Genomic DNA, 25,429 nt, shown 5'->3' with positions numbered 1-25,429 from the left:
AAATTACATATATAATTCTGTGAACGCTGTGCACAAGAGGAAAGGTCTGCTCATTTCGTTTGCCATTTCATTTATAGCTCATTCATTTGTAGCTCACAGTGCAATAGAAGCATTTCTTTGTTTGAAGTCTTTCTGTGAAATAAATGTTGAAGAATCATAAGCTAGGAACTATAAAAAAAGTGTAGGTCGGAACGATTAAAATGTAACACCACGGCCAGGCATGGCACTACAGCTGAAATGTGATGTCTACACCGGCTAGTCCAAGTGCTTTGGCAGCATGATTTATAACGTTGTCCAGACTTGCAGGAGAAAATGAGGCGAAATGTTGGTGGACAGTCTTGGATGAGTTGTTGTGCCTGGCATTAATGGCTGCTAGCAGTGAGTGGCAGGCTGTACGGCGCAGAGGAGCAGCCCGCAAAGGGAAACTTGCTCAGTCGGAAAAGCCACAAGCTCCCGAGTCTGTGGACCGCGGACAGGACAGACGCAGAATAACAGAGGCGATGTAAGAAAAGAAAGCCCAGTAAAAGCCGCACTTCCAGTTAGTTTATGTGCACGAGGTATTTTCGTTGACGCGATTTGTTTATAAATCCTTTCTCAGACCTTCCCTTAAAGGAAGCTTTGATTGAAGGGATCGCAGTACAGTGTACCTGATATTCTCCGGACGAAGACACGGGGTTTCCATGTAAAAACGAAGGAAAGACACACGTGTTAACCAGTTTTGTTTTGTTTTGTTTTGTTTTGTTTCGTTTTATTTCTTCACGTTTTGTTATACTCGTCCTAATATACGAGTCTGTTGGGTTGTTTTTTATTTTGTAGATGTTGGTAATAGCTTAACTCTTGTAGTGTAATTTAATGAAAATACTTCCATGGAAACTTCTTTACACACTCTCTCTCTGTCACTCACTCACACACACACACACACACACACAACACTGAAGATGTACTGTATGAACTCATATATATTAGGAGACTTATCAGCATAAATGGACTTTTAAATGACAGACACAACAGACACAATACTTACTGTATTTGCCACATTTGTAGTTCTGATTTAACAGATTAGGATTATATTAATTATAATATTTATAATAATTATAATACTATTTTATGAAATGCAGAGTAACTAATTGAAACGAGTGAATATGAACTGGATACTTTCTTGTGCATGTACACACACATGCTGAGACCTTCAGCAAAGTGACTGAATGATGTAGTATTTGATAAAAATACCATTCTCATACAACCATCACTTCTTTTTCTTTTTCTTGCCTCATCCATATGCTGGACCTCATGTCCACCATGAAGCTTGTGACTAAGCTTGGAGATGCAGGCCAGCTCCTCCCATAGCACGCCACTGTGTGAGGAGCATCTCGTCCACACAGGCATTACTTAGAGGCTTGCTGCTCCAGGAAGTCTGCACTCCCCCTGCCTGGGTGTCACTGTGTACCTTCTGCATATTTTACAAGGTTAACATTGCCCATCCCACTGGCTTGGATGCAGTCAACTATGAACTAGTCACACAGTCACGTAGTCACTTTGGCGAAGGTCTCAGCATGCATCATACTCACACACAGGTATCCAGGTGATATTGCTTATTATGAAAATGCTATTTTATTGGTTCAAGTTTCTGTAATTAACTTACAGAAAATTGAACAAAATAAGTCAAAGCTTGATATACTGCCTAAGTAACAGCACCTCCTCAACAATAGAATTTAAAAACTGAATGAAATTGTGGAACTATGCAGTTAGTTGTTGCAGCTGTGTAATGTATTTAGGGAAAACGTACACATTTGTGCTTGCCATCTTGAAATTCTACAATAGTGTACATTTCTGTAGGATCTAGTAATATCCATTTGAGTGTAAACAGTTCCTGATGGGGGGAAGCTATATTTTACAACTTATTTAGACTGTCAAGAACTTAAAAATGAAAGATGGATAGGTCCTAAAGCTTCTCAGAGGATATGCAGACATTGGTGGCAGTTATTAAGACAAAGGGTGGGCATGCAAATTATTAGATGATAACTTTATAGAACATTTTCTAATCAGAAAGAGATGCAAAGTGTTTGATATTTTGATTATTTTTCACTATTAATATCTTAACATCTACAGTTTTACCTGTGATGTACAAAAATATCTGTGAAAGCTAGCACTTGCACCTAATATTGCTAGTCTAAATTAAATTTCACTCCTCTTTTTTGTCTCTAAACTTTTGAACTCAGCTGTAGATAAGAGTGAATATGAACTGGATACTTTCTTGTGCATGTACACACACAGGCTGAGACAAAGTGACTGAATGATGTAGTATTCTCATACAACCATCACTTCTTTTTCTTTTTCTTGCTTCATACATATGCTGGACCTCATGCTCCCCCCATCAGGGACTGTTTACACTCAAATGGATATTACTAGATCCTATAGAAATGTACACTATTGTAGAATTTCAGGATGGCCTGTAGAATCGTTCTACTTTTATGGTTTGCATGTGTACATTTACCTCTCTAACTCTTGCAGCAATGAGCTGAGGTGTGAAGACTTCTGGCCAGAATGGAAAGGTGACTGAGTTTCACATAGATCTTTCATACAAGTCCCAGAGAGCTTGTCAACGAATGTCAGATGTCTTCTGTACATTATCAATAAATTGTCACGTCTTCTGTTTTGTCTCAGAGATCTTGTCTGGCTGCCAGGCTGAGACTGTAGATGAAACAGTTGAAGGAACTGATTGCTTTATGGAGTGTGTATGTTATGGCCTGGGCAACTTCTCCTCCTGTGTGTCTGCTAGATATCAGCTTGCTATGTTGCTACTGCTGTTGGATGCATTGCAGGTGAATCTGCTATCAAGACTGTAAACTAAATTTTAGTTTAAATAGAAATGAAAAGCTTATGGTAAACATTCTTTTCCTGTCTATCAGATTCCAGTGGGCTGCTGTAGCCTGTATGACCCTGTGTTTACAGAGTCAGAATGTGAAACTCTCAGAGAGTTGGGCTTTACTGTGCTGACTGAAAATGAGGTACATCATTACACGTCCAGAGCCATAGTTTCTTCCAGTGCTACTGACAAGACCTAATACTGCTTTGGGACTGGACTAGCATTGCTAGCATTGATGCTGATACCATGTCACACATACAACACCACATACGCAAATACAGCTGCCTTTTTAAAAATTTACAAGAAGAGATTTTATTGTTTTAAAATAGGGAAAAAAGAAACTGTTGAAAGTTAAGGAGATGCAGGCACTAATTAAATCAACCAATAGGCTGGTTAGCCCACAAGCCAATTGGACAAAGGAACAAAGTATTTTTCCAAGCTCTTCTTCCATGTTGGGCTTAAACACTGTGTGATATGAAGATGTCTAAGGCACAGCGCTCTAAGTGCTGTTGGCTTCAATTTTGGGACAGGTCTGGTTTTTGAATGTGCAGTGAAAAAAAACACCTTTATTTGGGCCAAGTCTAAGCTTTGTATTTAAAAACCTACTGTCTTTTACACTGACATACATTGTTCAAAAGCATGGTTCTTTTGTCAGGAAGGGAAGCGAGCAGTATGCCACCCCACCCTCTTCTACTTGATGCATTGTGGAAAAGCTCTGTACAACAATCTGCTGTGGAAGAACTGGAGTCCTCAGATCCTGCCAAAGGTCACCGTTATTGGCAACAGTTTTCTTGGCATTCAGGAGAGGTATGTGGCACTTACCCACCAGCCAGATTCAGTGACTGAATGTACAGCAAGCCCAGAAACAGTAGATTCTTGTAGACTAGCAAAATATTTTCCTACTTAAAGACTGACATCATATTGCACAAGGTGCTTTTCCCCCCAAATACATCATTCACAGAAATGAGAAAAGATGTTAACAAGAAAAGATTAAAACAAGTTTAATTTAGTTAGATTTATTCTTAAAAATGATGTGTAGTAAGAGGGCATCAAATTCTTAATATTAAATTCTTATTTCTGTTTTAATGCTTCAAAGTGTACTGTTTTAATCAGCGTTTTGTATGTTTTCTAGGACGCTTCAGAGGCAGCTTGAAAGAGACTACAGTTTTCTTTCAGATGTATCCTTAAAATTTTTGGATAGATAGGCCAATTATACCACAGGTATTACAACACAAAGACTGATTTAAACTGTTGTTTATTTTGGAAACCATATATATATTCAGCTGAAAAATTGGTCAGTTTGACACATTTAATAAAAGAAGCAGACTTTAAGAATGGTAGTTACTTGCAAATGTCATCAAGAATGTGATAAACATCCATAACATAAAGAAAATACTGTGAGTGAAATTGTGCACAAACATGTCCCACAGAAGGGACATGTTTGTGCTTGCCACTGTAAGTTGCAGCCCTTGACACTGTTGTGTATAAGGTAATCAATGTGTGTGAGGAGACAAGCCTGCCCTGCTCACAGCGTTTCCTAGATGTGTTTAATGATACCGCCCTGATCCGGTTCCCTCCACACAAGCTTCGTAAACTCCCGGAATCAATCTGGGATGAGCCTTCAGAGCCCTGCTATGAGCACTGCCAAGATCTGGAGATCATCCAGAGAGTCAGAGAACCAAAATAAAGATAATAAGTGTGATTAAACACATTACTCTGTGTGTGTGTGTGTGTGTGTGTGTCCAAAGTTAGCGATTTTTGTCTGTCTGTCTGCAATCTCTGAAGCTGTAGATGTCTCAATTCTTTGGGGTCTCTTTCTCCACAAGCATTACTTCATCAACAACCTTGCATTCTCCATTTACTAAAGCTGGTTCGGTGTTGGTTGCTGTAATGATCTCTTTTGACTCTGACTGACTCTTGATTGATAGTATGGATGATTTACCATCTTCCTCAGGTGCACTGGTTGCACAATCTCCATTTTGTATGTGAGACTCAAATTCCCCATTCATTTGGGTATGGTCAGGTCTGTCTTCCAGAGCATCTGTTTTTTCTGGTTGATTCTTGGCATTTCCATCAATCACCTCTTCACTCTGCTTCTCACTGGATGCAGCTTCCTCAACAACCTTGACTTCATTGGATGAGTTTGCTTCAGCTTTCTCTGAGTCCTCACAAGCTCTTCTCTCTTTCAGTTTCTCTTTGAATTCCATAATCCTCATGCTGAAATAGTAACAGTGAGTTAAGAGCAGCCTAGTCTGGGCTATGTAACAAACATTCACATTAGGTCTTTTAAGTCTGCCTTACCTGTATGAAGTCTTCAGGATGCCATTTACAAGAGCTAACTGCTCCAGGATAGTCTCAAGAGAGGGAACCAGATTCTGAATAAAGATGGTTAGTAGATAATTACAAAGAACTGACAAAGATCAGCACATTCTAAGTGCATTTTTATGCTATCACACACAAACCTCAGGTGTGCTCAAGTCTGTGAGCTCTGCCCCGCCCTGTCGTATGGACCGTTCCACACGCACTGCTTGCTGGGTGACAGCTTTCAAGAAGTCAGAACTGCATTTAGTCTGCGGATGATTGTCGCCACACTAGATACATAACAAACAGTAAAGTCATACAAAATTCTTATGCACACTTTTGCTGTGCCATATCAAAAATCTGTTCTAGCAGGGGTTCCACACAACTCAAATTCTACTCGGTTTTTCCAGTTTGAGAGCCCAAAATGCTCAAAACCATGACATCTCACCTGTTTCCCAAAGATGATGTGTGCTTCCTTCTCTTGAGCCATGGCTCCTCTGTAATCTCCTGCTACACACATCCTCTGAGCCAAGAGATGGTGACTGTAGAGAGACATTTTTTTTTTTCTATCTTAACCTGACAGTCTGAGTCACTGCCAATCATAAATTATTAGCCTTAATAGCTCTGACTTGATAACATGGTTTGTCTTACTTTAGGGCAGTCGTAAGGTCCATGGCACCTCGGAAAGAAGTATTGAGTCTCAGTGCACTCTGTAGATACTGGAGGGACTGTTCCCCCTGCAGCATTAACCCCAAAGAACTCTGAAAGAGAGGTAAATGGTGTTAAATGGTTTAAATGTGATAGTAGCATGATTAATGGACAGGGTTGTTAAGGTATAAAGTAAATGGTTATATGTTTGAATTGGTGCTTACTCACATCCAGTACTGCTGTATATGGATGATCCTCCCCATGTACTGTTAGCATTAGCGATTTAGCTCGATACAGACACCGCAAGGCCAAAGCAGTCTCTCCTCCAGCAAACACGTACACTGCCAACAAAGCCTAGAGACAGCACAAAAGGTGTTTTATGACTAAACATACATTTTCATATTGCATATACATATACTGCACAATGCTTTTTGTATATATTTCAAATGAGTGGTTCCATATATTATATAACTTACATATTGTTGAATGGTATTTGGGTGGTCAAAGCCCAGCACCCTCTCACTGATGACTACCACCCTCATTTGTACACTGCGTGCCTTAAAAGTTAATAAGATTGTTAAGTATGTGATTTTTATTGTTTCTTCAAGCTGGACAACATGCCCGTGATATAGCACAAATGTCTACCTCAGCAGGGTGGCCCTGAACATAAGCCATTTTAGCCAGTAGACTGAGACAGTGGCAGGCCTCAGGATGTAAACTGTCACAAACACGGCCAAACAGGTATGCTGCTTCTTTCAGCTGCTCATATGCCTGCTCCAGCAACCCTGTCAAAGAACTGCCTTTAACAGCCATGAACAATTTTAATATTACGCTAAATATGAAATCTTTTTAAATGCAAACCTTTCTGAAGGCTGTTTTTGGCTGCACAGAATGACCGCATAGCATCAGTTGTTGGCATGGTGATGTGTTTGACCACAGGCAGAAGGTTGAGCACGTCATCTGGAGTAATTGGGGCTTTGGTACGGTTGTCAAGGATATAATCTCTGAGCCGGAGCTATTGGATGCAAACATACAAAAACGACATTAAGCCATTTTATACATTTGTTGAGCAAGGAAAACAATAACTCTGGACTGTCACAATTCTGAATACAGTCACATAATATTAGGCCCCTGGCTGTTCCAATGAGCAGCCTTCAGATTCTTCTAAGCACTAATCCTTGTCAAGGGCTTTCATACATATAGATACACATACATACATAATATAACTATATTTTGTGGAGTAATAAAGTATGTAGTAATGCTGTTAGTTCTTGCAACCTTGTATCAACTTTCTTGGCATTTTTCCACAACATATTTTCGCAATTTCTAAATCTGTGGAAATAACTGTAAGATAAATAAAAATAAGATCTGACTGTACAGATGTCCTAACAATGCTGTCTAGCTTAATATAAACCTCATTACTAGTACTTTAATAAGGATTTAATATACTTGGCTTTCTTATAACTACCTACCTTGCATTTTTTTCTTTGTCATTAACCATATTTAAACCCAACATTATCAAAGACATCAGTAATGCAGAGAGTCTTTTAGATACAGTAGAGTTTTACCAGGGGCACACTGATGTATTGTATTTGCACTGAAATATTTGTACATGCAATGTAAACATAAATAAATGGTATTACGATGGTGGACAATACTAATATAACTTCAAGCCCAAAAACAATGGCTGTCTGACTTTGAAATTACTTGGGACTTTATATGTAATACTCGAGGCTAGTTTATTTATGTATAAAATGGAGGTCTGTAGTACCTGTACGCCAGTCTTCAAGCAGATCTCTCGTAATAAGGATAGCTTCTGAAGCCCATACTGCTCAACCAACTGGTCAATATTTGACCTGCAAACATTTTATGTCTTTGTTGCAAAGGAGTACTGGGGACACAGCACCATAAATATGCATAAGATAAGAAAACAGCCAAATGAAAAAGCTAAATGTTCTCTCTCACCCAAGTCCCTGTTTAAGACCATAGGTCTCTAGAGCATCCTGGCATATGTGGGTCCACAGTTCGTTTCCACTGAGCAAGCTCCATGTAGTATTATCAGCACTTCCTCCACCTTTATGACCACGTCTCCTGGAGCGTTTTTTAGACTCCTCACTATTTGATGCAGGGCTAAAGTGAGGCACCAATAAGCAGCAGAAGAAGTGACTTGCAGCTGCTGACAGGTTAGACAGCTCAACTCCCTTAAAAATTAGAAGAAATAAGTTATACATTTAAAAAAATAGCACATTGAAATGTATATGTGGTGTTTATGTGTCAATTAAAAACAATGCAATACCTGTATGTAGCCATTGAAGATCCTTCGAGCACAGCGCACTACAATTTCTCCATAAGCCAATCTCTGGTAGACAGGAACAAAAAAGGAATGAAGATGCAATAAATGCAGTGTAATGCAGGAAATATTTATTCTACCAAAATAAACTTCTGGTTTTTTTAATTCTACAAGCACTGACAGTTTCTTACAGTGATGTGCCTCAGTTGCTCCTTGTGATCTGACTGATTGATGGAGGATATCAAGTGACCCAAATAACGGAGATTTATGCCTTTCTGATGTAGGGCTTGTCGTAGTGTAGCTCCATCTATGGGCATCTCATTGCAGTGCAGACAGTCATCCATCTACCCATCAGCCCACACAGTGGTATTAATATTCAATAACAAGCACAGATGAATACAACATACAAACTGTTGAGCAAAGGTGTCTGATGTCTGAAAAGGGCTCATGCACGGTTTGAATGAAAACCTGTAGCCATTCTATAGATAAGCAATATATAAAAGGTTACAAAAAGTGAAAATCATGACACTCACAAATGCTGGTATCTGATCATTGACAATGAATGCAGCAGCTTCTCTTAACAATCTCTCCTGTAAGGCCACAGCAGCACTCTCTGAACTGGGAAATTGCACACCTGCAGAGACAGAAAAGAGATCTTTTAATGTTTGGTAGTCTATTTGATTTGTATTAAGGTGGTTTTGTTGTGGAATGATGTACTTGCCTGGAGAGAAGACATTAGGGTTAAAACGCATCTCAAAGATGATGTCACTGATAGAGCCAACATCTTTGCAGGCTGCTCTCACTGCTTCTGTGCCTCGAGAATCACCTGTTATTTACAAATTTATTCAATACATATCCATGTCTGAACTTAGAATAAGCTGTAGAAACTAAGATATTACTATTTACTATTATTATTAGTAGTAGTAGTGGTAGTACTAGTACCCATTTACTGTACCACAAATTTTAAACCTAATATTGCTTTCTAACCTGATTTTCCACAATCCTCCATGCCTCCGCTCTCCTCCATCTTTTCTCTCACATGCTTTGTAAACTCAGTATGCCTGAAGTAACAATGAACATAATAATAAAACATTAACAACAAAATTCATAAAATATTTTCCCCACACCTAACACAAACACCATATCAGTCAATGCTTACTTGTGCTGCACGAAAGCCTTGACTAGCTCTGGCCGTAGACGACATAGCCCATGAGGGAAACGCCTGGGAACACTGCCCTCTTTCGCCTCTTCTTCCCCTTCTGCCAAGCAGAAGTTGGCATCAGCAGGGGCTGTACGGAATACATCAAGTATGTAATAACGTCCATCTGCTCCCAACTGTCCCTTAGCATCCATGGAGGTGAACAGGGCCACCTGATAGCCAGTGGGGCCCACTACTGCATTCCTCTGCAGGCCAAGGGCCTTGGCTGACTGAGCTAGCAGCTGCAAGAGCTTCCTCCGTGCTGGGTTCTCTAGAGGCCCAGTACTGAGGCTATAAAGGAGGCCAGTAGAGACTCCAGACTGATCCTGAGCCTGAAGGCCGGGTGCCAGACCTTGGGCACAAAGACGAAGGCCTCGGTAGTCAGTTAGAGCAGTAGGGAGAGTGTGAAGAGCTTGTAGGTCTCCTTCTAAATCACTGTAGGCCTGTATGGCTTGTAGTTCAAGTCTCTGTGCTGCCCTTCGACCCCGTTCGCCACCCAACCAATCTTCTCCAGGTCCACCAATGTTCATAAACAGACCACCCCACAGGAAAGCTGGGGCTTCGTTAGAGCCACTAATTGGATCAACAAACCCTTCAATCACTTTTTCGGCAGCCTGGGCTACAGCCCATGTAAAGGCACTATTGACCTGTAGGAAAAAAAGGCCAAGGTGTTGGACAGGGTAGCTTAAGTATAGTGTATGTAATAATGTGCTTTAGAGAAACTGATTATGTGCGTGCATTGGCGTTTAAAGTGTGTGGACCTGTAGTAAGGCTTTTTCTCTTTGAAGTCTCTCTTCTAAGGTGGTCTGTGGTAGATCTCTAGCTGTCTGCATTTCCTCATTCCAGTCTGGAGCCTGTACACACACACACACAGTGAGCAACAATGTATAGACAACTAAATTCGATGGATAGAACAGACATACATTTTGGAAATAATTGGGGAAAAGAGAAGATTTAAGGGCAAATACCTGACTATTAAAGCCCTGCTCCAAACCCAGTCTACAGCTATGGTTAGTTTTGTGAGAATAGAGCGCTGAACCTCCCAGCCAGCTCATAGTACGGTAAGGGGTGGACATGGACTCTTCTGTCGAAAGAGTAGGCCTGAGGTGGAAAGATACACATACACATTTAATCTCATTCACTGTTTTTGAGTTCTGCTTTGGGAACAAGTGTACAATACAATCATTTTCAAGAAAAAGGAATAAGGAAAAACATTTACAAAATTACTTTGGGATGAATATATATACAGTGAGTTTGAAATGTAATCAGACCCCTTCACTTTTTGCACACTCTATTAAATTATATGTTCAATTTAAAATTGATTCAGTTAACTTTGTTCCATTAATCTGCACACAATAATTTATTCTGGCAAACCAAAACCTGTTTTTAGAAATTGTTGCAAATTTATTAAAAATCAAAAACTGAAATGTCTCATTTAAATAATTATTCAGACCCTTGTCTAAAGCACTCCAAATTGAGCTCAGGAGCATCCTGTTGTTCGATTACCTTGAGATATCTTTAAACCTTGACTGGAATCCACCTGTGGCAAATTCAACTGACTGGATATGATTTAGAAAGGTTCCACAATTCACAATGCATGTCTGACCAAAAACCAAGCCGTAAAGTCCAAAGTACTCTTCACAGACCTCCACAGCCAAATTGTGCCAAGTCATATATCTGGGCAAGGGTATAAACAACATTTCTAAAGCTTTGACTGTTCCCAGGAGCATTCAAATTGGGCTTCATCTTTGTGAAATGGAGAAAGTTTGGAACCACCAGGACTCCTAGAGCTGGCTGTCCATCCAAACCCAGTAACCAGGCTAGAAGGGGCCATGGTCAGGGAGATGACCAAATGCCCAGTGGCCTCTCTATAATGGAGTTTCAGAAGTCCTCTGCAGAGATGTAAGAAGCTGCCGGAAGGACAAGGATCTCAGAAATACTCCAGCAATCAGGCCTTTATGGTACAGTGGCTACTCTTAAGTAAAAATCCTATGGCTAGCATTTAAAGAACTCCAAGAGCATGAGGAAAAAGATTCTCTGGTTTGATGAACCAAAAATGTAACTCTTTGGGATAAACTCCAAGCACTACGTCTGGTAGAAACCAGGTACTGCTCATCAACTGGTAATACCATCCTTATGGTGAAGCATGGTGGTGGGAGCATCATGCTATGGCAGCGTTTCTACAAAATGCTTCTACAAAGTATTAAAAAAAAAGAGGTTTATGTTTTTGGTTTTTAATCTGTACAAAAAATTATATTATAAAAAATTATTCTAAATTGCTTTGTCATTATGGGTTATTGTGTGTACAGTTGAGGCCAAAAGTTTACATACACCTAAGCTAAAGATATTCAGTCTCAGTTTGTCACAACTCCACATATTTCATGTTACCATACATCTTTTGGGAAGTCAATTAGGCCATCTACTTTGTTCACATCAGAGGTAACTGACAGAGACAGGTTTATTTCAGCTTTAATTCACTGGTGGCATTCTAGTGGGTCAAAACTTTACATACACCAAGTTGACTATGTCTTTAAACAGTCTGGAAGACTCCAGAAATCGATGTAATGACATTTACAAGCTTCTGACTGGCGCAAAAGTTTCAGATCCCAAGACAACAACAAAGGTACTGGTGAAGGAATACTGTCATTAAGAGACTGTGAAGCATGCGCGTGACAGCATCATGTTGTGGGTTTTTTTTTTTTTTTTTTTGGAAAGGGGGCAGTGCTTCCAGTGAGTCAGTTAATATTGGACAGTTGAAAACACATATGCAACTGTCAGTCATCCAGCTTCATTCATTTAAGTAAAGTGTTTGAGTATTTTACATAAATCTTACAGTTGAACTGGTATAACATAGAACAGATGGCCAAAGAGACATCTGCTGCTAAGTAATGAACAGACCCTAAGAGTTGTGTACATTTATGGGTTACCTGTGTCGGAGTGCACTGAAGTTATGCTTAAACTGTGGACTGAGTTGAGACAGCAGGTCAGTCAGGCAATGATACACTGGAGTGGACGAGGCAGGACGAGGGTCAAAAACATTCACAGTGGACCTGAAATCAAACAGACAAACAATGAGAGGGAGTGCACCTGGGTAGGATTAAATTAGGGTTAACCCTGTCCTCACCTGTTCAGGTAGAACCCTCGAGGAGATGATGTAATGTCATAGTGGTCTCCCTCCAGTGTTTGAACGCTAATGTACAGATAGTCACCCTGCAGCTTCCTGGAGCCAGGTGGGGGGTTCCAAGAACTAAGTGACAGATCCAGCAGGCAATTGGGAACCTATCAAGAAGGGCATTAATATCATTGTCATCTGTGCAATCCCAGACCTACTGTGTAAGACTATACAAGCTACCAAGCTACATATGATTAATTTTTGTTGCTTGGAAAAAAAAACAACACACACACACACACACACATACATATATATATATATATATATATATATATATATATATATATATATATATATATATATATATATATATATATATATATATGTGTGTACAGTCAGATCCAGAAGTATTTGGACAATGACAGTTTTTGTGATTTTGCCTTTATACACCACCACAATGGATTTGAAGGAAAAAAAAAAAAAAAAAAAAAACAATCAAGATGTGATCAAAGTGTAGACTTTCAGCTTTATTTTAAGAGGTTCCACAAAAAATATGGCATGTACCATTTAGGAATTACAGCCATTTTAAGCAAAGTACTTCCATTTTCAGGGGCTAAAACATATTTGGACAATTGACTGACAAGAAGTTAATTGACCAGGTGCAGTCCATTCCCTTGTTACTTCAAGACAAATGAAGCAGATAAAAGGTCTGGAGTTGATATCAGCTATTGAGTTGGTATTTGGCAGCTGTTCGACTGGAGCTACCAATATGAAGTCCAAGGAGATCACAATGCAAGTGAAGGAGGCCATCATTAGGCTGAAAAAACAACATAAATCTATAAGAGATAGCAAAAACCTTGGGTGTGGCCAAATCAACAGTTGGGTACATTCTTAAAAAGAAAGAAAGCACTGTTGAGCTAAACAACATCGAAAGGCCTGGAAGACCAACTTAAGTGGATGATCGCAGAATCCTTTCCTTGGTGAAGAAAAACCACTTCACAACATCAACAGAAGTCAAGAATACTCTGGAGAAGGTAGGCATATCATTGTCAAAATTTACAATCAAGAGACGCCTTCATGAATGTAAATACAGAGGGTTTACAACAAGGTGCAAACCACTGGTAACATTGAAGAACAGCAAAGCCAGATTAGACTTTGCCAGAAAACATCTAAAAAAGCTTCCCATGTTCTGGAATAAGATTCTTTGGACAGATGAAACCAAGATTAACTTGTACCAGAATGATGGGAAAAGAAAAGTATGGCGAAAGAAAGGAACAGCTCATGATCCAACGTATACCACATCATGTGTCAAACATGGTGGAGGCAGTGTTATGGCATGGGCATGTATGGCTGCCAATGGAACGGGATCACTGGTGTTTATTGATGATGTGAATGCTGACAGAAGTAGCAAGATGAATTCTGAGGTGTATAGGGCTATACTCTCTGCTCACATTCAGCCAAATGCTACAAAACTGATAGGACACTGCTTCACAGTGCAGGTGGATAATGACCCTAAACATACTGCGAAAGCAACTCAAGACTTTTTGAAGGAAAAGAAATGGAATATTCTTCAATGGCCAAGTCAGTCGCCTTATCTCATCCCAGTAGAGCATGCTTTTCACTTACTGAAGACAAGACTGAAGGCAGAAAGACCCACAAACAAGCAGCAACTGAAGGTGGCTACAGTGAAGGCCTGGTAAAGCATCTCCAGAAAGGAACTCAGAATTTGGTGATGTCCATGGGCTCCAGACTTCAGGCAGTCATTGACTGCAAAGGATTTTCATCCAAGTATTAAAATTATGGTTATATTTACAATTAAGTCACTTTGTCCAAATACCTTTGAGCCCCTGAAAATGGAGGTACTTTGCTGAAAATGGCTGTAATTCCTAAATGGTAAATGCCATATTTTTGTGGAACCTCTTAAAATAAAGCTGAAAGTCTACACTTCGATCACATCTTGATTGTTTTATTTCAAATCCATTGTGGTGGTGTATAAAGGCAAAATAAAAAAAAACTCTGTCATTGTCCAAATACTTCCGGATCTGACTGTATCTGTAGGGGTGTGTGTGTGTTCCTTGTACCTCAGGGTATGTGCTAGTGGGCAGTACGGTGGCCAGAGGGGGGCGCTCTGTAGCCCCAGGTAGGATGTAATCAGGAGGTAAAGGAGTTTCGCTCAGCTGCTCAGACTTATTGTTCGCTCTCTTGCCCTTTGAGGAGTGACTAGTAGAAGCGACATCTGAAACACACACACAGACACACACATTCAACAATGCTTAATGGACTGCAGCCTAATAATGCATGCATCTGGAGGTATGGAGATGCGCTGGGAACCTCAGTGTTATAAGACTTTACTGTAAATACACATAACCTATTCTCTTCTTACCGGCTGTGTGTGTTAGTGTATTTAGTACACTGGGGGATCTGCCCTCTCTCAAGTCATCCTGGGGACTAGGAGCACTCAGCAGCTCCTGAACACGAGCCAGATGAGCTTGAGCTGACCGGGGAGAGTATGGTTCTGTAACACACACAAAAAAGCAGATGTGAAAGGTTAGATCAGGACAGGCACCATCAAGTTGTAAGATTTACACACACTTTAATGACACCTTAATGATCACTGGTTGTTACATGAATGCAGGTGTGGTTGTTATTCACTGGAATTCAACTCTTTCCCTACAGTCACGCATGGCTCCAAACGTGATTTGTGAACTGCATTTGAGGCCATATTATGACCACTAAGAGAAATGCAAAGTCAAATTTGCGTTTTCTTTTGTGTAATTAGATAATTAAATGTGGGATTAATGTCTTCATTTTCCTAACTACTCAAAGTGAAAAGCTTTATTTCAAATACCCATTCAAATAAGTTCACTGCACCTTCCTTGCACTGAGATTCTCACACTTATCAGAGTGACTTACTATGCATGATATACTCTCACCGTCCACTTTATTAGGAACACCAAATGTATCAAATGTGTACAGCTGTTCCTATTAAAGTGTCTGGTGAGTGTATGGCAGGCCTAAACCAGTTACTGAGTTTTTATTCAGTTCTTTGATAAGCATACATGCCAGAGTAAAGTGGCAAAACCTGTGTAGCAAAATACACTCTTCAGTTGGCATTAACATCCAAATATATAAAACTCAACACAGCAACAAAATCCAAACCTACAACGCTATTTCAACACTATGTTTCAGCATGAGTGTGAGAGCTAATACCGAACACATTGTGTTTGCAGGCCCTGCTGAACATAGTTGTCTAGTTGCTACAACCAACTTTTACAAAGATTGTTAATGCAATATCATCTGAGCCTGTATCACAGGCTGAAGTTGCAGCGAGTTTATATGCATTGCCTTTCAAATGAAAGCAATAGCTAATTTCACTTCAATCATTTTAATATGATTCATAACAGAAAAATAATCTATCATGGGCCATGCTGATACTATTTAATACTTGCCTTCTATTAATCTGAGTGTGACTCCTGCTTTGAAGCCTTTGACACTCTGGAGCTCAGCAAAGGGGTCTAGGTTTGCACCAGACAAGGTAAGAGCAAGGGATGTTCGAGGAGCCACTTCTTCTCTATTAAGAATTGTCATTATTGCATCCTGGACCAGACAGAACCTGGGAACCTGCACAGACAATCACACAGTAGTGTCCAAAACTTCACAAGGACCTGTTTTTCTTTCAGTAGTTACAATTTTTTACACATTTCACAAACGCGTTTAATGTTCTCTAATACACATCCAATAAACAATTATTCACAGAAAGCATTGAAAAGTACTGTACTAATTTATACTATTTATTATTTATGTATTTTGACATATCTCAAGATCATCCAATGATTTCCTGAGATTTAAGTAAGTGTAATAGATATGAACAATAGATATGAACACTGGATTTATTCAATTACTTTTTGATGAAATTAATAAATATCAAATATCTTGTTTGTCTCAGGATATTTCTCTTATTCTCTCTGACACACAGTCTCACCATTAGCTCAAAAGCATCCACTCCTGCCCCTTGGATCTTCACCGTATATGAGCCGTCATCTTCATTCCCCAATCCTCCAGATCGTTTTCCACTGGCTGAATTAGAGCTATCTGTAGAATGAAATATAAAAGGTGGGACATTTGCAATAATTTCCATAAATGTGTCATATTTAATTTTTTCATTGCTGTGTGAACATTAAAATCCAATCTTTCCCAAATGGAATTCAACCTATCAGAGTTAGATCAGATACATATCTGCTAAGTGGCAATGTAGCTGTAATGAGAGCAGTCATGCTGGAATTCACACTTAATTGTGCATGTGGCTCCTCTCCAGCACCCACATGTCTCAGAAGAGAGGTGCCAAGGTGGAGGTTTCTAACTGACCCATATCTAATGACAAATAATTTTGAATAATCAAAACAGAAAAGTCATATCTGAGAAAACTAAGACTTGTATCATTAATTCAGTTTTAAAATGTGCCTCCACCTATCACATACAATTAAAATTACACAAGAGATAAAATATTTACAGCAGATGTCTGTACTGCAAAAAATTACATCTTAAGTGAAAATATCTTGAATATAGTCAAATGTATCTATTATTTCTAAGACTGAAATAAACTAAATATATGATTATTAAATAATTTATTAAATATGATTAATGATTATTAAATACTAAACTTTTTCACTAATTTCAAGCTTGACATTTAAATTGGCAGATCATTTTTTACTTTTAAGCATTTATTTTGAAAAGGTAGCAAAATTATCTGCCAGTAGAATAAGAAAACAAAACTTCAATAAAAACAGACTGAACAATCTTATATTTGATTTATAATAATATCGTAATAAGAAATATTAGTTAAATTTGCACATATTCAAGATGTTTTCACTTGATATCATTTTTTGCAGTGTGACACAGATTTAGATCAGAAGTGATCAGTTCCAGCCCTGCACCATTTCAATTCTACTTCACCTCTCCTAACTCCCAGTGGCAGTGAGAATCACCTGGATACCTTCTTGGCGCATGCACACATATGCAGAGACTTCTCAAAATAGTCAAAGTGACTCTGTGAAGTAGTATTTGATATTAAATAGCATTGTCATGCAGCTGTAATGTTTCCGTTTCTTCTTTCCACCTCATGTACCCCTCTGAGCTATCTGCTGTACAGTTTGTGATAATGGTCATAGCTACAGCTACCCTGTCCTCCAAAGCTGGTGATGAACTCCTATCATCGATAATTTCTTCATGGTTGTGGTCAGTGTATTATATGTTTTGGAGTCTGTTCAGAACACTGTGGCTACTAGCTTGACCTGTTCTTCTGTTAGCTTGCTTGCCTTGTCATCTATCACACCCCTCCATCTTTCTTGTATCCTCCCTTGAACAGGTCACACAATTCATCAGTATAAGCTTGATTCTTTGAGAATGCTAGCCATGCTGTCACCCGAAAATGTGGCAGATATTATTCTGCTCACCACACAAACTCAGGCAGGATGCTATGTACGGTACCAGAGCATGATGAGGGTGCTAGGACTGCTGACTGCAGCTGCACTTGTAGTTCTGTGGAATCTGCTAGAACTTAGAGACTTTCAGAAGTGGATTATCAGGCTGTGGTTAGACCTCAAATACCAGAGACAGAGATGTCCCTTTGTCTCAAAGAGAGTCACATGCTCTAGATGCACGGCTTGTCTCATGACAGGGGTCCACTTGTGAGAGGTGCCCCACTGGAGAAAGACAGTTACAACGGACACCTCCCTCACCAGCTGGGATATCACAGAGACACAGGCGCTGTGTGGTGCCAAGGTGTAAATTCAGAACAACATCAAATAGCTGGACCTAAGGCATAGATCAGATAGAATGTTTAGTGCTCAGCTAAATTTTCTCAAGTTTCTTTTAGCTGTTTGGTCAATGTAGTGACAGTCATATACATCAAGAACTAAGGCAACACAAGGTCTGATAGCTCTCTCTGCCTTGCACAACAGCTCCTCGGGTGAGCCCCACTTTTGGTTAGCCTCACTGACACTAAGTCACTTACTGGGACTGCACAACGGTGCAGTGAACACACTGTCAAGACAGTGCACATATCAGACACAAAGTGGCATCTGCAACCACAAGTGGTGTGCCAGATCATCTTCTTGTCAACTGTGGCTCTCCCGAGCAAATCCAGAAAGCCTCCTGGGACAGGACGCACTGGTCCACGACTGACCTCTCTGTCTACTGTACAAGCAAGGCCCCCCTTCTGAACAGACTTGGTCCTCATCCAAGTGAGCCCTGGTTCAAGTGCATTGGTGAGAACACGATTTTATGATAGTCTGCACCAAAATGACGTGCAAGGGACATCAAAATATTCATAACAGCTGTAAGGTCAGTTTCATTTTCGCCATTAATTTTTCAGTTCTAATAACATTTGAACGTGCTGTGGAAGTTGTTGCTGCCCAATCTGCACCTTCTTCTGCATTTGCAACAGCGCAGAGAAGCGCATTGGCTATGACATGCCAGCATTGTCATGTTAATGACAAAAATATAAAATATAACAAAGACCACCTCTCCCTGCAGAAGATGTATTTATTTTTTGAGCACATGTAGATCAATGCATATACTTGTTTTCCATTAGATGGCTTTAATACATTTTAAGAAAAGTTTTATCATCTCAATAAACAATAGAAATGGGTCTAAAATATTTGTTATTGAACTTAAATCATGGGTACTACCATTTTATAAATGGCCCTAAAATACCTCTATTAGTGCATGCATAACTATTAGTAATATTAGCACATTATTAGTTAATAACTACAGTATGCACCTGCATGACCTGTAGAAGTAAAACAGCCTTTAAAACAACCAATAAGAATTGCCCATCAAAGCACACCCTGTCATTTACTATCAAAAACACTTATATATGCAAACAATTTGGTGTGTTTGAAAATCATAGCAATATATATAATGTCACAAAAAATTAACTCTGATGCAAACTACTCCAAACAAACTATGTGTGCAAACAGACAAAATACAATTTATTGCACTGCCCTACATGTGAGTCTCTCAGTGTTAACAGTTCTGCTTTAAGCTTTATCTTAGCACATTTTAAATCTCTTGAAAAAACAAGACCCAGCTTGATTTTGTGTAAGCTTGCCCGTTGACAAATCTGCCTACAGGAAAGATGAAACTGTCACATTTGATTTCATAGACACCTGGGGCATCTAAGCTTGGTGGTGGAGCAAAAAAAAATCCACCTGGTGATTATTAGCTGAGGGTTGCCAGGTTGAAACTGGTCTAAGAACGGGAGAATAATTCAAATACACAGGACACAGAAACACAGGCCCTTCTCTTCAATGCTCTGCAATGAATTTTCTAACAGGACAACACATGGGAATTTGTAAAGCATTTTGGCTCCATGCCAGTGTCAGGCTGTAGGGAGGTTTATGACAGTGACAGAGTCACCCCCCCCCCAAAAACAAGAAATCCTTAATAAATAATAAATTATGAGAAGGTGGTATATGCTTCCATTGCTCCGTGAGAGAAATTGTTTATTATCTCTCTACAGCAGTGGTTCTCTACATTTTGTTTTCCTTGCTTTAACAAAAGTGAACTAAATAATCAGATAAGCCCCCCTTAGTTGAGATTAGTTGGGTTGGCCACATCAGTGGGGCAGCAATAGGCCTTGCCAGCCCAGATGCCAGCCCAAGAGTTGGGGCTATAACCACAGAACAAGTATGTGGCCACTAGTTATACTGTTGTGTGGACCTTTATTTTGCACAAGGAATAAATAAGATGTTCTGCAAATGCAACTTTGTGCTGCAAATCAATAGATTATGCAACAGCACCATTGCTACTCCATGTCTAAAACTTGGCTGCTGGTTCCAGGTGGGTGTGTAAAAGCAGGGAAAGAACTAAAATGTGCAAGGCAGGGGAACTCCGAAATGCGAGCTAACGCTCTGCAGCAGATATGTGCTGTAAGTAAAAGAAAAAGCAAGCAAAATCTCAATTGCTGAAAGAAATCTACACAGTAGCTCCGGAGGGTGTGACTTGTTCATTCGCAAGAAGAGGAACTCTGGGATCAAGTCAGCAGAGAAGAGATACAGTACTGCCAAGCTCAATAGTGTGCATCGTCAGCTTTATTCATATCACTCTAAAGAAGGAGTCAAGAAGGCACAGATTTAAGCCCAGCTTTGAATCTTATCTGTTTCCCACATAAACACTTTCACTTTCAACAGTAGAAAAAGTCCAGGAATAGGGAGGAATGAGCAAAGAAAAAAAAGGGAAGAGTGTTAGATGTTATGCACGGAAGAGAAAGGGACGAAAAGAAGTTAGATAAGGAAAACAGGGACGCCAAACGAACTCCATAGGCTGTTTTTACCCATCTGTCTCTGCTCTCCGCTTCCTCTTTTTGCCGAGTCTCTCATTCTGCCCTTTGGTCTTTTTCCTCTCACTTTGTCTTGTTCAGTTGTTCGGAAGCGTGAACCTTCTTCTTCCTCCAGTCCTTATAGCGTGCCTGCGCGAGCTGTCAGGTGTGACTGTGCTTAAACTTTTTCACTTCTTTTTTTTTTTTTCCCGTCAGACACGCCCTCTTTTTTACTCGCTGGCTTTTGGCCAATATGCATCCCTTCTCTTTCTTTCTCTCCCTCCCTCCGCCACTGGACACGCCTCGACCAGGCATGTTTGACTGGGTGTGTCCTCTCGCTCTTCCACACACATCTGCATGAGAAAGAGTTAAATTGAACTGAAACAAACACACACACACACACACACAGAGCTTCCCCTCCCCCACTCTCTCTCTCTCTCACTCCCTCAGGGAAAGGTGGGAACCTGTATGTTTTTGCCTGCACAGCTACTGTTAATTTTGTGTTAAAAAAAAAAAAAAAAAAAAAAAGTGTTAATTTTTTGTGAACGTTCACAAGTAATAAAAAAAATGTTACGCCCTTACCTGACATGAGTTTTGAATACTAAGCACTGAGCCATGTCTGAAGTTTCACAGCATGGCTTCTAAAGGGCATGTGAAGAATGCATGGGTATGAGTACAGTAGGAGTGCCCGAGTCTTTCACACACCTAACCAGTCCTAACCAGTCCTGAATCGGGATTTGTAATGGATTCTTTGAATTCTGGTGAGAAAAATGTGTCATATTGATGGAGAAGGAATAGGACAGGATCAGGGCCTCAACTTGCACTTCAAGCTGCAGTCCTCCAAGTTTAACTTTAATTATATAGCTAATTTGCTACATATGCTGATGAATTCAACTTGGTTTGACCAGCTGATAACAGACCCAGCTGGTCAAACTGGTAGAAAGGCAGCAGTTCCTATGACCCTTCTAGTTTCAGTACTAATGCTGCATCATGGACAAGTTATTTAAAAAAAAAAAATAATACAAGAGTAAGGCAATTAGAAACATTTATTGAGCAAGTTAGTCAAGTAATAAGGAAGCTGGAAATTAACTTGCCAGCTGACAAAGATGGTCTACCAGTTTGAGCAGCTTGTTCAGGGATTTGGCAGCTGGTCAGGTGGATTTTTCAGCAGGATTATCAGATTATTAATTTTCGGAGGGGTGTTCAAGAAAAAAAAAAGTGCTTGGTTAGGTGACCAGACTTCTCTTTTAGGGATACCATAAAAGGCATATGTTTCCTAAAGCCCTAAGTGAACATGAGGCTACCAAGGACATCAAAAATTTGTCCAGAAGAATAAAACTACATTCATACTGGTATCCATATATACTGGTATATTATACTAACATTTCTTCACACCCAGTTATCATAAAGAAAAAAAATTGGTTCAGTACCATTGAGAGAGGACATATGCACTGCCACACAGTTTTAAGATATGCAAAGTGATCTATATCAGGTGGTTCTTAATGCCTTTGGGCAGATTTTTACACAAGTCAGAACTAATACTGTGGTAAAATGCCCAGTAAGTCTCTAATAGTGTCAGTCGGGTAAAGTTAATGGTGAGGTTATGACCTAAACCACATACGTCTATGCCAAAGAAAATGGCAAATTATTACTCCACTAATGATGGCATATGATTTTGCCATACTATCTAGTATAGAAATAGTTTACCTCATCTTAGCGGTCCTTCACACCACACAGAACATAGCAGCATACTGTCTTCATCTATTACAGTGCAGGTTCCCAATCCTGGTCCTGGAGTACCCCTTGTCCTGTACATTTTAGGACATCAGGTAAATTGGGATAGTTAAACTTGTAGCATTTAATTTCTGGTTTGATGAGTGAAAGTCAAAACTTTTGTTACTAAGCTCATGCAGTGAAAGTGCTTGACAGAAATAACTTTGGTTAATTCATGAGACATTGTCTAAGGGGGCATGATCAACTGGAAGTTGACTCTAGAGGTAGGATAAATCACATATGCTTTGTCTAGTTTCATTCATAAGGCTATAAAATTGTTCCACATACAAGTTATTCCACATATTTATGATAAATATATACACTGCTCAGCCATAACATTAAAACCCCTGACAGTTGAAGTGAATAACAACAGAATCTCGTTACAGCGGCACCTGTCAAGGGTTGGGATATATTAGACAGCAAGTGAACAGTCAGTTCTTGAAGTTGATATGTTGGAAGCAGGAAAAATGGGCAAGTGTAAGGATCTGGGCGATTTTGACAAGGGCTAAATTGTTATGGATAGACAACTAGGTCAGAGCATCTTCAAAACGGCAGGTCTTGTGGGGTGTTCCCAGTATACCTACCAAAAGGTGGTCCAAGGAAGGACAACCGGTGAACCGCCAACAGGGTAGAGAACTGAAACACTGCTGGTGATGAAGATAGCCCATACAGTATTATGCAATACTCGAAATGGCCAGAGATTGTTTTCCGCTCGTCCCCTTCTCGTACATGGACCAGTTTGTAAGCGTTACATAGGTCTAGTTTAGTGAAAACTTTGGCTTTTCCTAGTTGTTCAAGGGCCGCTGGTACCAGGGACAGAGGATAGTGGCACTTGACTGTGACTCGATTTAGACCTCTGTAATCTATGCATGGGCATAGGCCACCCCCGTTATTCTCCACAAAGAAGCAGCTCACGGAGGCTGGAGTTGTGGAGGGGCGTGTGTACACTTGTCTGAGAGCTTCTTCGATATACTCTACTATGGCTTGGGTTTCTTTGGCAGACGGGGTAGATATGATTGCGAGGGGGTGCCAGTCCAGTTAGGAGCTTGATGGCACAATCATATGAATGATGCGGTGGGAGCCCACTGGCTTTGGCTTTACTAAACATCTCACTGAATTCATGATACCGTGGGGGAATTTCCACATGAACTTGAGGTTCAGGGCTCTCTATGGTGGTTGATGCAACATCTACAGAGACAATTGACATGACAGTAGGTTGACCAGCATGTGATCTCATGCCCTTTCCAGGAGATTGTCTGCATCCACGGGAAGCCCAGCACCACCAGGAACTTGGTGGTGATGGTGACAAGGAGTGAGATGCACTTGTGGTGCAGGGTGCTGACACTGAGGGTGATGGTACAATGCCTGAAGAAGCCTCCTCCGATGGGTCCTCCATTCAGGGCTTCGACTTTTAGGGGGTGTTGCAGAGGTTGTAAGGGCATCTGGAGTTTTTCTGCAAGGGAGCAGTCAATGAACTTCCCAGTGGCCCTGGAGTCGATCAGTGCTGTAACATAAGATTCATTCCGAGTGTGCAATGTGAACGGGTAGCACAAAATTTGGGTGAGAAAGGAACTGAAAAAGACTCACCGTGTTGGAGTGAGGTATGAAGGAGGCTTGCTAAGATGTGGACTGGGGAACTTTGCTCTAAGAATGCGATGGACAGTTTCTCTTGACGTCACTTCTGGTGTTCCATGTCATTCAGCTTAACTTGTCCAAGCTGCATGGGTTGTACGGCCTGGAGATCTGGCACGGGGGAGACATTTGTCTTTGTGGCACCTCGGTTTTGGAGGAGAACGTCTAAGCAAAGGGATATGTTGATCAACCCATCCAGGAATATTCGTTCATCACAGCATGCTAGCTCTGTGAGTAGGTCGGCATTTAGCTCTTGGCCATAGGCAGCTTTCAGTGCCAGCCCACTGCCAACATGCAGAAGTCGAGCACAAATTCTGTAGCGCTTATGGTTCCTTGCTTTAAGGCAAGGAGCCACTTCCCAGTCTCCTTACCCTTGGGAGAATGGTCAAACACATGTTGGAACACCTGGAGAAACTTGTCGTAGGAAGCCACATTCTCATCTCCTTGTGACCATACGGCCATGGCCCAGGCCAGCGCTTTGTCAGTAAGCAGATTGATGAACTGAGCAAACTTCATGCACTCAGGCCTCCTGTCTCACGAAGTAGAGCCAGCATTGCAGCATGAACACCAGATGGGTTGCTGAAGTACTTCTCCAGCTGTGCTATCAGTGATGTGTCAGGTTGGGGAGTCGCCATCACTGGAGCTGATGTGGCTGGCGTGGTGGTTCGGAGCTGTGCCACCTGCAAGGTGAGGTGGTCAATCTGCTGCTGCTGTTTTCCAACAATGTGGCCCTGTGCTGCAAGTGCTTGGCGCTAGTCGACGTTTTCTGGTGCGTCCATGAGTAGGCGAAGTATTCTGTCAGGTAAGCAGGCGAGGATGCAAGTGCAGGTTGACAAGTTTTTAATAATCGTGGCAATCAAAACAAAGATGAGATTCAAGAGCAGGGTTCGAGGTGCAGGGAAAAGTCAGGCGATCAACAAACAGCATAAACTAGGTCAGGCAAGAGCAAGTCGAGGAAACACACACACACACCCACTGCTCCGGGTGTGTGTGTGCGCACTTGGATGGGTTGAATGCAGAGCACAAATTCCGAGTATGGGTCACCATACTTGGCTACACATCACTTCACTTCGCACTACACTTCACTGTGTGTAATCGGTAATCGGGTGAATGCGAGAGTCTTTGTGGTGGCAGTGTGTTGTCGTCCTTAGCGGCCATGTTTGTAGGCCACAGTGTATTCTAGGAGCTGTAGTTCGACATCGATTCCAACATGGACATGACTCTTAGGACTCCTACTGAGTATGCAGAGAATTTGACTGTACTGTGTTCATCTAAATTTACAGATTGAT

At 40.6% G+C, this 25,429-nt stretch overlaps 2 protein-coding genes across 2 annotated transcripts; one reads left to right on the top strand and one right to left on the bottom strand.

Moving 5' to 3' along the window:
* The first annotated feature begins 59 nt into the window (after positions 1–59).
* srrd (SRR1 domain containing) lies at positions 60–4,577 on the top strand. The gene is made up of 7 exons (XM_026910753.3): positions 60–502; positions 2,512–2,552; positions 2,665–2,822; positions 2,910–3,008; positions 3,522–3,673; positions 3,999–4,044; positions 4,356–4,577. Exons 1-7 carry the CDS (start codon positions 366–368, stop codon positions 4,551–4,553), a joined length of 831 nt encoding a protein of 276 aa, XP_026766554.1. The 5' UTR covers positions 60–365; the 3' UTR covers positions 4,554–4,577.
* On the bottom strand, positions 4,106–20,948 carry si:ch211-166a6.5 (clustered mitochondria protein homolog). Its single transcript, XM_026910751.3, has 26 exons — positions 20,751–20,948; positions 16,398–16,507; positions 15,865–16,036; positions 14,799–14,930; positions 14,497–14,651; positions 12,428–12,582; positions 12,231–12,353; positions 10,272–10,404; positions 10,065–10,157; positions 9,265–9,950; positions 9,093–9,166; positions 8,827–8,931; positions 8,639–8,739; positions 8,297–8,449; positions 8,112–8,174; positions 7,781–8,016; positions 7,587–7,671; positions 6,677–6,830; positions 6,461–6,600; positions 6,292–6,372; positions 6,044–6,169; positions 5,819–5,928; positions 5,616–5,709; positions 5,329–5,457; positions 5,168–5,241; positions 4,106–5,083 (listed from the first exon to the last, which is right to left on the bottom strand). The coding sequence occupies exons 1-26, from the start codon at positions 20,794–20,796 to the stop codon at positions 4,663–4,665; spliced, it is 3,951 nt and encodes a 1,316-aa protein (XP_026766552.3). The 5' UTR covers positions 20,797–20,948; the 3' UTR covers positions 4,106–4,662.
* Positions 20,949–25,429: the final 4,481 nt, after the last annotated feature.

Source organism: Pangasianodon hypophthalmus, chromosome 8, assembly GCF_027358585.1.
Source record: "Pangasianodon hypophthalmus isolate fPanHyp1 chromosome 8, fPanHyp1.pri, whole genome shotgun sequence".
NCBI lineage: Eukaryota > Metazoa > Chordata > Actinopteri > Siluriformes > Pangasiidae > Pangasianodon > Pangasianodon hypophthalmus.
Note: the sequence above shows the minus strand (reverse complement) of the source record. Positions and strands in the feature narration are given on the sequence as shown.